Below are 18514 nucleotides of genomic sequence, written 5' to 3' on the forward strand. Positions count from 1 at the left end.
CTGCCCAAATTTAGGAATTTATGAGCGAATGGTACGTGGTCATGCTCGTTAGTAAGCCCGATGGGTCAGTGTGGTTCTGAGTAGATTACCAAAAGGCAAACGCTGTGTCGAAGTTCGATGGCTACCTGATGCATCGTGTCGATGAGCTTCTCGACCGGTTAGGTATGGCATGTATTTTTACAACGCTGGATTTAACCAAGGGCTACTGGCATATTCCCTTGTCCCTTGTTGCAAATAGTCCCATGTATTTAGTCTTGGTGTGTTTGTGTAAATACTTGATTTGTAAACAATAAATCCTGCACTGCTGGAACGGGGAGACTGCATTTGCCACATTAAATTATGTTCTATGTGCACCCGCGCAACCCCACATGCACTGTACTGAATACAAAAAAATGATTTTTATTTTTTTCTTCCTGAGGGACAGTGAGGTGCAGTGCGCGTTGAGGGATGCGGCAGAGCAGACCCCTCCACGGAGCCGACTGCAGCTTGCCCAACTAGAGCCCGCGAGCCGCAGTTCACTCTGCAGGGGGGCCGGTACCCCCCAGCGCACACTGCATTTGTTTACTGGTGGATCTTGACCACCTCAATACGGTGACCATGCACTTATATACAATCTTATCATGATCATAAATCTTATAACTTATCATAGAGAAGTTCAATCGCGGCTATATCTGTGCTTGACAGTATCTTAGCAAGGTTTGTTTTGCTGAATCATGTGATCTGTGAACAAGGTCATGTTGGAACTGCCCAAGTACAAATCTTATTCAGATTGTCTGTGGGTTTCGTCGGATCCATGACATCCATGAAAGTCTGATGTCAGTCATATGTGCATGTGCCTCCTTCGTGGTGAGGACCCGGTTGTTGACCAACTGCAATGATATCATGTGACCTGTGCAAGCCATCATTTGCACACACACATGTAATAATGGACCGATCTGGATCAAACTTGGATGACGGCATGTCGGGACTGTCCCGACACATTTTATTCATCTTGTCTGTGAGACAAGAGGTGGATGCATAGACTACTGACGTTTGGGTTTTCATGAACAATAGCCCCTGGACCCTATCAGCAATGAACAGGGTTAGTCGATGTGATGCATGTGACAAATATTATTCACAATGACATCTGGGGGAATGTTTTCATTGAACATACCGAGTGAAGTGCTGATGCTGTCACAATGCACTCTGCACCATTACTTCGGGTGCCTCCGCCCCACTCTTTCTGGTTCCTTCCAACACCGCAAATGTGCGGTGTTTCCAACATTTGACAGAATGGCCCTAATACAGTTAGCAGCCTGAGGTGTTTTTTTTGTTTAATGATATAACTAACTATAATTCAAGATGACATTTAACCAAAGTAATGAATATGGTAATATCTGAAAAGGACTACAATGTTGTGTTAGAAAGGTGACAAATCTGGCTTTGACTATGAAACGTTTACTGTAGACTACCATTCATTTGAAATTCGGGTTAATATCAAAAAGGACTAATACAAATGTATGTAACCAAGCCCCTTTCGTTCTTGCAGATCTTACCACAAATACAAGCCACTCTAGTCGTACAGGTGTCAAGTGTTGTGTATTCGTCCAGACTGTGAATGCGCATTATGGATGGTGGTGTTGCGGTTCTCCAGCGTGTTCTCCTCTCTGCTCTAATAGTTAATAAACTGCTTGTATTTCGAGAATGTGTCTTATTTTTTTTTTGAGACTCCGAGAACGATTACTAGACGGTCTGGATACTGTCTCTCCACAGCCAGTAACTGATCGGCGAGCAGCCACGGCACGTGAGGTGAGTTGGTTCCGGATGTGCCGTGTCGCACAATCATGACGAGTCTGTGACCAATCAGTAGTCTGTAGTAGGGTTGCAACAGATCACAAACCACACGGTTCGGATCATTTTTTGGATCAACAAAAAAAAATAAAAGTTACATTTAAAAAGGGAGACAAATATAACTTTGCTTTCCATTTATCTGTAAAGCACTTAAAGCAAAGTGCTTTTGCCCATGGCTTTAAATGAAAAAAACATTCAAGATCCAATATTTAACTAAAATCTTAAAATATATAAAATATTAAGTACTGAATTGTTAAATGAAAGTGCTTTATGAGGCAGGAATGATACCTTCTTCCATAATGCAATGCAAACAATTCTTCCACATGGTAGTGAATGAAATATGATAAGATCCACTCCCCGTAACTTAATTAAATTCCAGTAACAGTAACCAGTATTGTGTTAAATTTCTCATGCTTATAACAAATTAAATTTCATGAAAATTTGGTTCAGAATTAAGCAAGTTACAGTTGTTGATGACATGATTCAACTTTCGATTTAAACATATGTATTTTTTTCAGCACTAACCCGAATCCAATTGTCTCGATTTGTAAAGAAAAACACTTGTTATTCAATAAGTAACTCTGAGTCCAGTGAAATGAAATTGTTATATATAATGTATATATATATACATTATATATATATATAATTTTTTGTGTTGGAATAAATATAAACAAAATATTTCAATATTAAATAAACCTATATAAAATAAATGCATGGGAGCCGTAAGAACCGACCGAAAAGTGTGTCTCTTTTCAGTGAAGAGACAAACTTTTCAACACTACAATAAGTGCGTCCCTTCTCCTCCCCCCACCACGTCCGTGTCCGCGCTGTACATTCTTGTCTAATCTGACTTTTTTACCTAATTCTAATCATCATATCACAGCATCATGTTCAGTTCAACAATATCATCTTATCTTTGATATCACAATCCAAATCATATCCATAACATTAACTACTCTTATGGAGCACGTACTGGTTCGTATTGGCACTTCTCACAAGCTGCCGGTCTCTGTTCTGCCCTCTCAAGTGGACAAGTCAACTGGACATATTGTAAAATATCATATTTTATTGAGTCGGAACGCACTTAATTATGAGAAGGCACAAGCTGCGCTCCAGCTGAGCTCCTGCGGCTCGGGCTTTGGTTTGAACCATCCCAAAAAAAGCTCTGCATGAGGGATACAGCACACAGTTTATTTTCAGATAACGTTACATCAGAGATCACATTCATGTCGGACAATATTACCCAAAAAATTACGGGGAGAATCGCAACCCTAATAGAGATTTCGAGGTTCGAAATCGAACGCTCATTTCAATCCAGTCACGGAATTGTTACACTCCTATGAACCAATCGTTGCGCTTCAGAGTGAAATACACCACACATCCGTCTTGTCTCTTCTTTTCAAGGCAACTCTGCATTGAGATTTATGGAATAATTAATTTAAAAAGTAACAGCGGCAGTAAAACTTACTTCACTATAACGGTAAAATTTTGCAATTGATCCGTGGTTCACATGTGAGCCGAACTGTGGGGGGTGATCCGTACGGATCAAGGATCAACCACGATCCGTTACACCACTAGTCTGTAGTGTTTTCGCATGACGTTTTGCTATCGCCGACGGAGGTGAGAAAACACCTTTTTTCTCCACTAACTCCTTCTGCAAATCCAGCCCAATGTGGCTCGAACTTGGACCACTGCGTTTCTGGACTGCCCTGAATACAAATATCATTCATTCGTGTCCGTGGGTCACTGAGAGCCAGACACTTCAACCGCCATTTTGTATCCGAACAAAAACAATAGAGGTCCCAAAACAAACAATAAATTAGGATTGATGTCAATCAAAACTGGTGCATGCACACAAGTTTTACCACTTACAAATTTAAAAATTACTTGCATCTTGTACGCTTACCTTGCCAAAGAAGTTGCTATAACTGTTGTGGTTGAGAGAGGGCTGTGAGCCAATTTTTATTTTATGGCAATAAAGCTGACTAAGCTTGTTCTGTCACATTACAGTGTACACTTGTGTGACTATGATGCAACCTTCAAACTAATTGACACATTGATTCTCCTGTAATTATTGCATATTCCTCCCTGTCGTGATCTCCTCCTGTAATAAACCACGATGGTCTAACACTCAACTTAAACCTCACTGACCAAAAGAAAAATCTTAATAATACATTTGTGGGCCCTACGCAATTCCTTTAGGCACATATGAAATAAACAGTGACGCAGAAAGATGAATGTACAATAAACCTGATATTAAATATGACTTTTAGACAGTAAACTAAACATTGTAATTGGTGTCGTTAAAATTATTACTCTTAGTATAATTATAAAGCCATCATTATCATCAATACTTTACTGCTATTTTAACTATATAAAGCTATAGATTATCTGTAATCAGTATAAATTAGTTCGTAGCCACTGATCTAGTCATATATTGTGACTCTCGGTTTATTCCATTTATTTGTTTGTTTATTTGTTTCAAAATGTCAAAAAAGAATACCATCTTCTTCTACCACCTCCACCAGATGACTCCCAGTGACATTACTACCAGCTAGCTAGCTGAGTGGCTCTATTGGACCATAATAGAGATGTTTTGGCTAGCAGCGCTAGCAGCTGATTCTATCAGTGTTGGATTAGGTGGACTGAACACTTTGTTTGTTTGTTTGTTTTTTAATAGACCGGTGGAATCTTAATCACACGGCAGCCCGACGGCCGGCGTCCGCGTTTTGCTCGTTAACCGGTTAGCTGGCGATTACCAGCTAGAGTGAACTAAAATAACCCAGCTAAGACCTTAGCTTAGCTAGTTACCCGTTAACAGGTGATTTGCCAGCAACGGTAAAATAAGCTAACCCTAGCTAGGAGGTTAGCATCACAGCCGCCGGTTAGCTGCTACTGCTGCCCTCACCGCTGACCATAATAATAACAATGCCAGCCGCGCAAACTTTTTTTATGAGATAAAGCAATTAACGAAACGGCCACGGAAGACAGTGACTCACCCAAAACGGGTCGGAACCGTCCAGACTACAGAAGGCGTCAAGCCCCATTCGCAGTCAAGCGGAGTGTTTTGATGAAAAGTTCTCGTCGGGCGCTCTGCAGCTTCTGTATTACGCAAGCCCCCGCCTCTGAAAGCACGGGTTGCCAGGTTAAGCGGAGAATTCCAGCATACGTACGCGCCCCCAAACAGACAGATATTCGTCACACCCGTCGCAGCCAGAAGCACACAGCGACAGGCCCGGGGACCGAGGGATTTATGTCACATTAGATTGTTATATTCCACCCTTTTAATCACATAAAGAGATAGTATTAAAAAATTTAAAAAAACATTGTAAAACGTAAATATTGAAATTATTATATATTATATTGGTTATATAATACATTCTAAAAAATGAATCACATTGTAATAAATGCTGAAAATCTTAAAATGAATCACATTTTAATAAATGCTTAAAATGATTATGTAATAAACTCTTAAAATGAATCAAAAGTCGGCGTCGTTGTCAGGGACGAAAGTACAACAGGCTATTCTGACGAGGACACAAAATTCCAACGGTGGAGCGGACTGTGGGGTGGTGCTGTTAGTGCAGTAACACCATTCGCAAACGGCTTCCAAAAAATGAATTTCTTTGGTTGCGGTAAAGGGAATGGTGGTAACCTTATGCGATCGTGAAGACGGACATAGCAGTTAGCACGATTGGAGTGGTGAGTGGTGTAGTTGGCGTATACATGGTGAACCCAGGAGGCTCGGCCTTCGACCTTGAGGGCGGTGTTGTTGACAAGCAGGACTTGGAACGGTCGCAGGAAACGGGGATTGCGCCAAGTTGACCGTCGTAGGTTCTTTACAAGAGCCTAACCCTAACCCACTATTTTACATACATAGTATTATGAAGATTACATTATTTATATATATAATAGTAATATAAATTGTATTAAACAATAAAAGGGGCAGTTTATTATTAAAACAATATTTTATATGAAATCATAAATATTATCCAAATAATACTCTACATAACTATATTCGATTTTTTAGATTTTTTTTTTTTTTACAAAGTTCACAGCCTTGCTCCAGTCGGATAATGTGACTGAAGATCTATGAAGACCTGAAATGCAATGTTCTAATAAATTCAAATATCAAAGAAATATTGCAATCACACTGGGATCCCACACTGAACAACATACTAGAAACTAGCTTCCAGAAATCATTTTAAATTGGACATTCCCAAAACATGTGATGAAAATTGTCCAATTCACTTGTATTAAGAATTATTAGTTAGAATTTTTATTTAGTACGCACAGCGAGAAGTGATATGAATATAGATACAATCTACTGTATATTACTTTTTATTTGAAAACAAACCAATGCTGACTAAAATGTCCCAATTTGGATGAATTCTAAGATTATTCCAAATTAACACTACACCAAGACGTTTTTTAGTTAGTCACCATCATTAGTTTGTCATATAGACACCCTTATACAGGGTGAGGGACTCAATCAGAGAAATTATGAAGTACTCCTTCAATTCTTGAAAACCTTTATTGCTCAGCTTGTTTCTATATCCTTAAAGAATTAATTATTATGGAACCCAACTGGAAAATGAATTGAGATAAGCAAGACCATCATCTAGTTTGGATAGTTGTAGAATTTTGAATCCTATTCTAGAACGCAAAATGATGTCATCTGCATATAGGGGTATATGGTGAGTATTTTTCTGTTGTAGATACATGTAGGTTTGTAGGTTGTCCATAGCACAACCTCACTGAACATTTTACTATTGAGAAACTTGTCACTTTTTAGCCTGAAAAATATGTTAAATCTCTTTTCTGAAAGGGGGAAACTCACATTAGAGGGCTCAGTTACACCTGCCCTATAAATGTAACTTCTGTGATCGGATCAGATCACAGACCTAACGCCCTGACTTGATGCTCAAATGTGAGCTCTGTAGATCAGATCTGGGATCGGATCTCATGTTCCTGTGTAAAATTAAAATTATGTTGTGGTGTAATAGCACTGGGTGCTACTGAATCTCTTGTTATTTTTGTATGTTGTGCATAACAATGCGGAGTGGGATCTCGTTTCTCCTGGAGAGGGGTATGTGGAATGCAAAAGTACAGCCGGAGAGTACTGTGGCTTCATATCTTAAATGGGACCCTCACCGACTGGGTGCTGAACTTCTGAAAAGGCATGGGGCGTGGGGTTCGCTGACGTAGCCGGTAATCTGTTCACACCGTGGCTTGATTGCTGTCCACACTTTATATGAAATCCGATTGCAATGCGAGCCAGACCACCTCGTATCCGATCCCGTCCAGACCTGACAGTTAATGTGTCCCCGGCATGTTCGGATCACAGAAGTCGCATTGAAAAGAACACGTGTAACCGAGCCCATAATGTAGACACAGGTACCCTAGTATATTTTAGAACATGCTTTGATTAAAAGTAAATATCACATTTAATCTAAAACTGATTTTTGGAATTGCAGTACATCCAATGCATAAAATTGGCCACAGTAGGTTGCCGATAGGAAGCGGCACAACTTCCTGTCTCGTCTCTAGAAACAGCACAGACATAGCCGAAAGTGCTGATTTTCCAGGAGTGCAAAAGAATCAATAAAAGGATGAAAAACTTGATAGAATGCACTTTGTAAACTTTTTTCTTTTTTTTCTTCATAATACTCAAGCCCAAATTCAATTAGAGTTTATTTCTTTAGGCTACACGGGGATAATGCTTTATTGATAACAATAATTAGAGGCATATTAAATAGTTACACCAATTTTTTTTTTATATCTCATTAAGATTAACAGTGCAGAACAACAGGACATATATTAAACATTTTCTTTACTTTTTCATGATCAACTGATACATATTTTTCTATATTATACTATTATACTATATGTGGCGACACACATTAAAAACCGATCAGGCCATTTCGTCCCTGATCCAGGACTCTACTGACGTCTGGCAACAGAGTCCTGTGCACCATGAACCAGTCTGAGGTTGGACAGTTCCCCCAAATTTGTGAATCGACATTACACCAGACTGGTCAATGGTGTCAGGAATAAAAAAAATAAAAAAATGTCTGGACGACCAACATCGTAGAACACGTCAACTGACATGCAGGAACACCACACCCTGGACCGGATCTCTGATTTTCCCTAATAAAGCAATCAGTAGTATTAAAAGTCAAGTCATCTCTTGTTTATGACATTTATCCCAATTTACAGACTGAAATGCAATGGCGATTTGTAAATGCGTTCAATTATACTTAGGAGAATACAAGATCTTTATCACATTCACAACATGTGCTTAAGGGAGTGGCTCATGTAATGGTTCACATGAGTCAAGTGACGATTTGCTCAATTTATTCATAGCTGTTAAATTTTTTTTGTTACTTGATTGCTAATTTATTGAGGATTTCAAAGTCACAGTAGTCCTGTCAATTGCCATTTTCAAATAAACCTCTTTACGTTTGCTTTTTGGGGGCAACTTGGGGGTTCTTGTAAAAGAATAAAAAAAAAAAACATAATTGGTAACTAAATTCTAGTAAGCTGCTTAATAAGCACATTTAAATACAAGGCAGAGAATGAAAGGCACATGAAAAGGTTGCATCACCTTGGTGTAATAAGCCTTTCTGTGGCAAAATCTGAAAACAAGGCAAAAAAAAAAACAAGACATACATACCAACATAGAATTTTCTTTCTATCTGTAATGCCAATTAGAAAACAGCAATTGCCAGGAGCTTTTACTTTGAAATTCTACCTCACTTAACAGACACCACTCCACCGCTTTCCTATGACAAAAATTACTTTTTTAATTTTTTTTATAACATTGCAATAAAAGGTTCAACGAGTATTAATGAACATACTACTTATTGACGTTTTCTAGAACATTTGACTGCAAGTTTGAGTGTCATAAGCATATGGACTTATCAAGGTAAGGAACATCTGCAGTCAAATGTTCAGCAAAACCTCAATATCCCTTCAAGTGTTATTGAGCTCTTGTATAGTTGTACCAATAATTGCTAACACCAAGCACCTGCAACGTTATTTACTACAGATAGCAGCTGCCTTCTATAGTAATACAAATGGGTGAACTTGATCGATCATGCAGGCACTAAATGATCCAAAACATTACCCTGGTCCTTCACAAAGTTCACATTATTTGGGGGATAAAACAAACAAACAAACAAAAATAAAAAACACTAGAGCCTGAAGCTTAGGCTTCAGAAACAGACAGGATTTGACCACATGCTAAAAAGTCACCTCTAAAAAAGACCAATGGCAGATTAGGGTTGGTTTCAAACTGCCAAAAGTTGTGCTGTTTCTTCTCAAACAGATTCTTAGATTCCACTTAGTCTAGAGGAGATACATTTTTCTCCGAAATCAATACTGGGTTAGGGTTCAAACTGCTTTCACTGCTTCACAGAGCACAGCAGACACGAAACTGAATAAGACAATTTGTGCATAATCGGGTAACATGGGACTAATCCAAGCCTTGAAAGAGGCTCGCTCACGCAAGAGAACTCCACACACATTCATCACAAATATCGCTTTGTGCTCTTTCCACTTGTGGCGCAGCAAAGCTGTGGGAGAGGAGTTTTGTAAAAGAAGCTCCTAGATATGCCTCGACAGTATTTGGGGAAAAGACAGCCAGGCAATGGCAGACAGAGGAAGAATTTAGTTCAGAACATTGTAATTGCTTTTCGAAAAGTTGAGGTGGGATATCGGTGCGTCCTTTTTATAATAATGGCTTCAGTTCTGGAAATAAAAAAAGTAAAATAAAGAATCACGAGTAGTTGGCATGTGAAACGCGGCAGTATGTGCAGGCTAATTCTTCAGCAAACTTCTAGAATCTGTCTGGAATCACACACATAGATGCACAGACGAGGAAAAAGACAACAAGATGTGTTTATCGCTGGACAGAGAGAAACACAGCTGCTACAAGTTCCACAGTCCTCACAAAATGGCTTCAGGTGTTGAACCCTAACCGTACATGTGTTTGAAGATGTGGTAGTGTGTGTGTGTGTGTGTGTGTGTGTGTGTGTGTGTGTGTGTGTGTGTGTGTGTGTGTGTGTGTGTGTGTGTGTGTGTGTGTGTGTGGGTGTGTGGGTGTGTGGGTGGTTAGATGACATTTGATGCTTCTCTGGTTGGTTGGGCTGGCTGGGCGATGGCGGAGGGAGGGAGGGTAGGGGTTTTAGGAAAGGGAGTGTGGGGTGGTCAATTCTCATTTGTGTTGGGCCAGGATGTCGTTGAAGATATTGAGGAAGATGTGCACGTGGTGCTCCTTGAAGACCAGCGACGGGCGGAAGCGGATGGACTGATCACCACAGCCCCCCAGGTAGACACCTGCAATGGGATTCACAAGAGGAGCTGGTTGTAGATTTCCTGGATTTCCAATCGTTCCGCTGAGCCTAAACTTAACTAACAGCCCTGGCTCGTAACAACAGATCCCTCCAGGAATAACTCCAGGAATTTACGCAGATTCAGAGCTTAAAATTTTGTCCAGTGCCCCCCAATATATCTGCATAAAATCATCAAATTGAATTTTTATGTCGAAAGATGTGACTGTATTTGGAAGCATTAAAAAACTATCAAAAAATATCACTGTGATATTTCTGCAATTTGAAATGTATCAATTTGAAACAAAATTCAGCCAATCATTATGTGGACAATGTTTTTTCTGCAGAACTTTTTTTTTCCCAATTTAGTCAAATTCAACTGGTCCTCGGATTATTTGCCAACACGTGCAACTTCGTCCAATCCCTACAATATTTTTCCCTTACATTTTTCACATTTTTAAAACCGCAAATTTTTCACCAAACCCTTCTGCGTAAAATGATGAACTTTTACCCTTTTCAATATATTAGGGTTGGGTTGGTGGAAAATTTTCCGAAGTGGTTTGTCAGGTGGTTACTAATCCAATACAACCATTTTTACACTAAAATTACTGTCTAAATGCGTTTGTTTAACCCCACTAAAATAGGTGATTGGCGCCTTTCCCATTGCCAGTAGGAGTTTGCTTTTCTTTCTTTTTCTGGTGTTAAGTTCAACGTCACAAACGCGTTGGAAAAAGTGTTCACTATCCAGACCTGCCAATCATGGAAAAATATTTTGAGTACCACAATAGTGTACAGGGAGTCTCTGTGGCGTTTGAGTTACTGCAGCTAAATGACTCCATCAAGATTCAAGAGGTGTATTTGTCACAGTTATTCACACCTATAGCCGTCTCGTAATGAGGCTCATCACATCGTATGCGAGCTATATGGCTAACTACATACAGTATACAAATACCCCTTAAAATGCATCGTAAAGTTACCAAACATATTTACCAACTAGAGATGCACCGATTGCAATTTTCTTGGCCGATTCCTATTTCACATTTTTTTTGTGTCTGACCTGCAGATTCTGATTTCCAATCTGCTGTATGTTGTTAGAAATAATATGACGCCTCTGGTTGGAAATGTCCTTTTGTGACCAGTTGCGCACATGTTGTTCCTGCACGTACGCCTCTGGTTGGAGTCAGTTCTTTGTGATCCATATGTCTTTTTGTGACCAGTTGTGCAGGTGTGGTTCTGCACGTACATGAGACTATATAAGGATCCAGGGAAGAAGGATCGTGGTTCAGACTTCGGGGCTGAGACTTCGGGTCCGTTCGGTCCGGCTCGTCGGGCCGGTCCGTCGGTTCCGCAGGCTCAGACTTCGCGAACTGAGCCTGCACTTTTTGATTCTGCCTGACAATAAATATGACTAACTCCTAAATTTGTGATACATCCTCTGATTGACGCTCCAACCCATCAACGAACACGCGGAGAACCTCAAAGGTAATTGTAGTAATTGATCTAAACGGGGTAATGGAAATCATACTTGAATTCATCAACAGAAGTTTAGTAATTGATTAAGACAGGGTTAAGAAGGTTTTTTTTCACAACTGAACGACGTGATGATTTCAAGGACCATTTCTCCAACAATTGGTTGGAGTTTAAATCAGAAGTCGTAACTACAAAATTAATAATATACAATGACATAATTACAATTTGTTTTAAACAAAAGAAAGTTACGGGGATATTGGAAGTTCCCCAAACAACATCCATCCGCACGTTCAGTAATATGGATGTTGGCAGGTTTTCCCGCTAAGACAAATGGAGTTTTCCCTGCCACTCACTCCTGGAGCCATGCATTGTCATTGTATTGTACTTTTTGATTACTGTTTTAGATTGACCTCATAGTTAATGAGGTCAAAAGGGGGACTGTTAGAAATAATATGGCGCCTCTGGTTGGAAAAGTCCTTTTGTGACCAGTTGCGCACATGTTGTTCCTGTACTTTTCCTCTTGCGTACATGTTATTCTGCACGTACATTGTTCTTTGTGATCCATATGTACTTTTGTGACCACTTGCGCACATTAGACTATATAAGGATCCAGGGAAGAAGGATCAGGGCTTCCGCTGGCTGGGCTCAGACTTGGCTCTCGGACTTGGCCTGGACTTGGCTGAGCTCGGCTCCTGGAACCCAGGCTCAGACTTTGCGAACTGAGCCCGCACTTTTAGATTCTGCTGGACAATAAATATGACCATCTCCTAAAGTCGTGATATGTCCTCACCACCTGGACCATTTACAATAAAAGAGCAAACAAAAGTACAGAGTTATTTCTTAGGAGGAATGTCTCCCTGGGCGTGACACTGGATCTCGCAGCTTTTTAGCACTTAACCTCATGCGAGGTGTGCTGACTTCACTGTTTAGATCTTTCTCTCTTGAACCCTGGTCAACTAGATGACAGAGCGGGTGGTCGTCTGAACCACTCGGAACAGTCCGGTCCACCTGGCCTCCGTCCACTTATTTTTCACCGCTTTCAGCCAGACCCAGTCGGAGACTCTTGCAGCCTTACCCGACGGTGGGTTGATTCGCTCTCCAGCGTGGTCCTGTATCTTTGAGGAGAGAGAGAGACTACCAGAACAGTTAGGATACCAAAGTACAATGCGTGATCCACGCGGGTGAGGTCCAGGGGCAGTAAAGGGAGAGTTAAGGGTGAGGTCCAGGGGTGCCCCCCTTTGACCAAAACCCACACACACACACACACACACACACACACACACACACACACACACACACACACACACACACACACAGTTTTAGAGCCATGGAAATCAGACCTTCAGAGAAAAACTTAGAAGAGGATCCATATGATCTGCCATATTTATGATAAAATAAAAACTTTTAAACATCCAAATAAAATGTAGTCTGGGATGGCGAGGGCGAGTGTTAAGAATATCTCGCTGTAAAATGTGGTGTTAAAGTATTAGATTACCCTTTTGGTCTGTTCCTAACTTGTGGAAAAATAATCGAGTCACATTGAATTTAAATGTTAGGAATAACTTGCTGTTAAATGTTGTCACGGGTAATCAAATAGGGCGTACCCCTGCAGTTGGTTCTAAGTTTGCAATGAAAGCGTAACAAGATCTGGGGTCGTTTAGGGTGACGTGGTATGGGTCTTTCGGTGGGACGAAAGGTCGGATGGACTGCAACCAGGGTTTCCATTTGGTGTACAGGGAAAGTATTCCCCTTTTTTCAAGTGTCTCTGGGCATACTCTGCCCCAGTATACATCTTCTTGTTTTCTTTTGTTCTCCGAGGCCTGGTTGGCCTTCCCAAACTTCTTCACTAATTTATCTGCAAGTCCATCAATCGTTCCCCCACTAACTGTTGTACCACCTTTTCCAATTTAAGGCGACTGCTAGCTTTTGCTCCAGTTGTGCTTTCAGCGGTGATCCCTGCTGCGCTCCAGGGGGATGCTTTGGCATATGACGATGTGGCCTCACGGTGTTTGTGTCGTTTATGGGCATCGTTACACGCAAGTTGTAAACCATGACCTCCATCTTCTCAACTTGCACTGTTTTTTGTGTCGTTTATGGGCATCGTTACACGCGAGTTGTAAACTGTGACAGATTGCCATTCTTTTTTCCACATTTTCACAGGCTGTTTTAGTTTTCTTTTTACGAAACTTTTATTATCTTTGTGATCTTTTTCCGCTTGGGCCAAGTCATCAATCATCAATTGTTTGTTTATATAGTGTAAAATGCCACGCACAATGCTTTTATTTCGGTGTCTTTATCATCGTCCGGGGGTAATATATTTTTGTCCTGTAACTCATTTTTTAGTGACGTCAATTGGAATTCTCTTTTAGGTCTTTCCTTCAGACTGAGTCCTCCCAAATATGGTCCTTTTATTGCTTCCCATTTTTCTCAGAATTTTGTCCATGGTCATATTTAACGAACTTACTGATCAAATGCACAAACGTCCTTAAAAAAGGCTCATATGTTTTATCAAATTTATAAACGTCCTGTAAAAGGCTCATATTTTTTACAAATTTATAAACATCCTATAAAAGGCTCATATATTTTTTTACAAAGTCCGTAAACAGGCTCATAAATATTTATTACTAGAGGGGCAAGAAATGTTTCTCACCCCATGTGTATTAACTGCCACAAGTTTTAAAATTTATACACGTGATCAACAGACAATGTATGGTCGCAATTCCCTATTTGGGGACCTAATCGGCAAGCTTCTACAGATTCTTAGGGAAATCTGTGGCCGACTACTGGGGGTTCTATCCCAGTCCCACAAATAGTTTTAATATATGTCCGTCTATTTCACCACCACCCCACTGTTATCCCACACAGACTTTTCCTTTTATTCCTCGGATGATTAACTCAGTAGAAATAATCGCTCGAGGAATTTCAAGAAAAGGACCCTCCCCACAATATTGGCTTGGCTTCTTTACTAAAAATAATGACCTAACTATGACAGGACTGTCACGACAGTCACCCGTTATCTGTCTAATGCATTTACCTAAAATGTATCAGTCATTTACCTAATAATGACAACCTGGTTGAGTGAATCATTTACCTAACTATGACAGTCCTGTCTTTACGCGACACGACGCAACGGCCTAGGCTTTTTGATCTAGAAACACCGGGATCATCGGCGCTGCCCGCATATCGAATTATGACAACCTAGTTTCTTGAATACCTAAAATCTAGCATTACCTTAAATCTAGCGTTTCAAGAACCTGGATATTGAATCACTTCAACCGTTCACCTGTCGTCATATAACTACAACAGTCCTGTACAGACTGTCCAAAGGCAAGAGAGCTGAGAGAGAGAGAGAGAGAGAGAGAGAGAGAGAGAGAGAGAGGAGGAGGGCAGTGGACCAGTTGAGGGACAATTAGGTCCCAAGGAGGAGAGAAACATAACCCAGTTTCCCTAAAGGGGGAGAGAAAAACCTAAAATTTGGATTGAATCATTTACCTAAAATGATATGCCAAGCCTTATACCCTTACGCGCTTCTTTACTATCCTTTTATTCTTAAATGCATGCTTATCCTATAATTTTATGCCGTTTTTTATTCTGCCTATTATTTAAAACATCTGTTCCTTATCCAGACATCGCTAATTTGATATAGTCAATATGCACAGTTCTGTTAAAAAGGTTTGTGCTTACCTTGTTTTTATGAGGTACCTCTCGGTGTCTGAACAGGTCTGGATGTTGTTTGGGGAACTTCCAATATCCCCGTGACCTTCTTTTGTTTAAAACAAATTGTAATTATTTCATTGTCGTCACTTTTGACAATATTATTAATTTGTACTTACGACGTCAGGATCACCAATTGTTGTAGAAAATATATCCTACTCTATATAATATATCCTACGAGGATCACCCAGTTGTTCCGTTGTAGAAAACCTTTTCTTAACCCTGTCTTAATCAATTACTAAACTTCTGTTGATGAATTCAAGTATAACAATTACCTTTGAGGTTCTCCGCGTGTTAGCTGATGGGTTGGAGCGTCAATCAGAGGACGTATCACGAATTTAGGAGTTAGTCATATTTATTGTCAGGCAGAATCAAAAAGTGCAGGCTCATTCGCGAAGTCTGAGGCAGCGGAACCGATTGACCGACCCAACGGACCGGACCGAACGGACCCGAAGTCTCAGCCCTAAGTCTGAGCCTTGATCCTATAGTCTAATGTATGTGCAGAACCACACGTGCGCAACTGGTCACAAAAAGACATATGGATCACAAACAACTGACTCCTACCAGAGGCGTACGTGCAGGAACAACATGTGCGCAACATGTACACAAGCGGCTACGTGCAGGAACAACATGTGCGCAACTGACATTGATGAAAAATACATCCCGTGATCTGATCACGCTCACGCTATAGGAGAGACACAGGCACATACGGACTACCACTGCAATTTTCAGTTACCACAATATTAAGTTTGCTTACTTTGACACTGTCACTACTATTCACTATGGAACAATAATAGAACATGAAATTGTCACTTAGTTCCAAAATTGAATATGGGACTGTCACCAAGTTTCAGTATAATTCAACCTGTAACTCTCACTGCGTTTTAGTAGGATCCAACATATAACTAACACGGAAATGTCCAGTTCAAGCTTCAAATGAAACAGTCTTTCACTTTAAGTGCAAATATACTGTACATTTATAATATATTCATATGGTACTTTGCAAATATATTGCAATCATTACAAAAAAACAAAACTTAAATAAATAGCCGACCCTTCTCACTTTCGTTCACTGAAAGTCCTCCTTCCCTCACCGTGCGTTAAACCATGTGAATCAAATCAAACGACTGGTTTTACTAAGTGACTCCTCAAGAACTGTCAAGAAATCGTCAAGAAAGTAAAAAAAAAAAGCGTCAAACTTTTCATCACGAGCGGAGCTCCGCTGTGACAGCGGTAGATACACAGTCTGCACAATGTTAGAATATTGTCAGGCTATGAACAAATCATTTATCTAATCTTCTTTGTTTACCTTGATGTACCTTCAAACAGCCAACATTTTCTTTCTTTTGCTCTCTTTTTTTAGCGTCAACTTTGCAATTACGTTACATTATGTTGGTATCAGGTTTGAGTATTGAGTACATGAGCACAGTATAGGGCGTGTAAATTTGACCTGCAGAGAATCTGATACATCTGATACTAATCGGCAGGTGAAAATCAACCAATTCGGGTCACCGGCCGATCAATCGGTGCATCTCACATTTTATATGTTAACATTACAGTCACATTTTTGAGCTTTGTTATAACTCTCCCACTTCCCATTCTACCTAACAATGCAGCGTTACACCTCGGTGGATAATAAAGTACCGCCCAGTGCGCTGTGTATCAATGGATGTTGAATGAGAGTAGAGGGAGGGGATACAGAACCACAGGTTGTACCATGTGGTCCAATCCGAGGGATGTAGTTTAAATACCCAATAAATGCACGCTATAGTTTTTTATTGATTGATTGCCATCATTCATTTACAATATATATATATACTGTAAATATATTGTATATAATTATTATTATTTTTTTTTTGCGTAGTTCCAGCTGGCATTTTGTGACTAAGAATTGCATATTTGGTACTAATGTAAAATGATGCAATTTTTTGATAATAGTGATTGGTCATCACACTAACCCCCATTTCTTTTGACTTTTGATAGTCGCTGCTGTGGCTTACGTGCAGGTGCACATGATGTCCGAATATAATGATCTTTGTTGAAACGTCAAACTTTTGTCACAAAGCAATGTTCAGCTTTTACACCTTTTGTGACATCTGCCGGTGAAGGTCACCACAGAGCCTATATAACCTGCCAGCCCCAGAGATCGCTCTTTTTTTTCCCACTTGACTGTCCGTCTCGCTAAGTGGTGGCATATCTTGGACCGCATACCTCCTGAATAGCACCTAGAAAATTCTGATTTGGACCTGTGAACCCAATTATTGAATCTAAATGAATGACTGGCAAGCACCTAGAAAATTCTGATTCGGACCTATGATCCAAATTATTGAATCTAAATTAATGATATAGTATTAACCATCTAAGGGACTGTTGAGACAGATTACAGTTGGGTTAGAAGTTACGGGACGTCATATTCAAAATCATAGTCTAAATACACTAAATAAACACAATACATTAAAAGGGCTGGTCCAAAACAGCCGAGGTGGGCTGATAATAATAAAGGTTGTTGTAGAGGGCATAAGATCACAGTGGGTCACAGTTGGACTTAAAGTAACGATAAAAGTAAAATAAGAGTTGCAATTCTACAACCAGCCACAGAGGGCCAATAATCTGGTTATATCGTCAATGATCTGTTGCAGACTGACTGTGCAGCGGTAGTGAGAGGTGTGGGCACGTATGTCCTACACGCCCTGTCGCCCTGTCTCTCTACCTAAGGAGAAATCTTGACGGGTGAAGTGTTTGCCGTACTGACCCTACGTGCTTCCTCCAGCGTCTTTGTTTATTATTTAAAGTGTTGTACCTGCAATATTCTGATCCGAAGTCATACGTGTCCTACAAGCTCCTCCAGTACCCTGATCTGAGTGCTATTTAGTAGCTGTGGTTTTGACCTGTCTTCCCCTTCCTCGTCACTCCTTTTATATTTAACCTGGTCCCCATTCACTCTGTCGGTGTCTGATTGTCGCCTGTGTTTCGTGAACTCTCAGTCCTGTCTAAAAGCCTGGTTCCCGATCCCCTGCCTCTTCGGGAGTCCCTGCCAGTTCCTGATCCCCCATCTGTTGCCTGTTCTTGATTGCCTGTCTGTCTGCACGTTAAACCCCTGTACATACTCCCAAAACTGTGTCCTGTGTATGGGTTCAGCTGACCATTATCCTAACAGTATGACTGGG

The 18514-nt window shown here is 40.3% G+C and overlaps 2 protein-coding genes across 3 annotated transcripts in view; both read right to left on the bottom strand.

The window, feature by feature from the left end:
• Positions 1–4877, bottom strand: part of abcc1 (ATP binding cassette subfamily C member 1 (ABCC1 blood group)) — a gene marked incomplete at its 5' end in the record, with an annotated part of 115479 nt that extends 110602 nt beyond the window's left edge. For both annotated transcript variants that reach the window (XM_080009112.1, XM_080009111.1), the window contains one exon: positions 4830–4877. In XM_080009112.1, coding sequence (XP_079865238.1) covers positions 4830–4877 — 48 coding nt within the window. The remainder of the gene's footprint in view (positions 1–4829) is intronic.
• Positions 4878–9838: 4961 nt separating this feature from the next.
• The window catches only part of abat (4-aminobutyrate aminotransferase), a 73475-nt gene continuing 64799 nt past the window's right edge, over positions 9839–18514 (bottom strand). Inside the window, exon 16 of the mRNA XM_080009077.1 lies at positions 9839–10170. Coding sequence (XP_079865203.1) covers positions 10049–10170 — 122 coding nt within the window. The 3' untranslated portion in view covers positions 9839–10048. The remainder of the gene's footprint in view (positions 10171–18514) is intronic.

Source organism: Zeus faber, assembly GCF_960531495.2.
Source record: "Zeus faber genome assembly, chromosome: 11".
In the NCBI taxonomy this organism is placed as follows: Eukaryota; Metazoa; Chordata; class Actinopteri; order Zeiformes; family Zeidae; genus Zeus; species Zeus faber.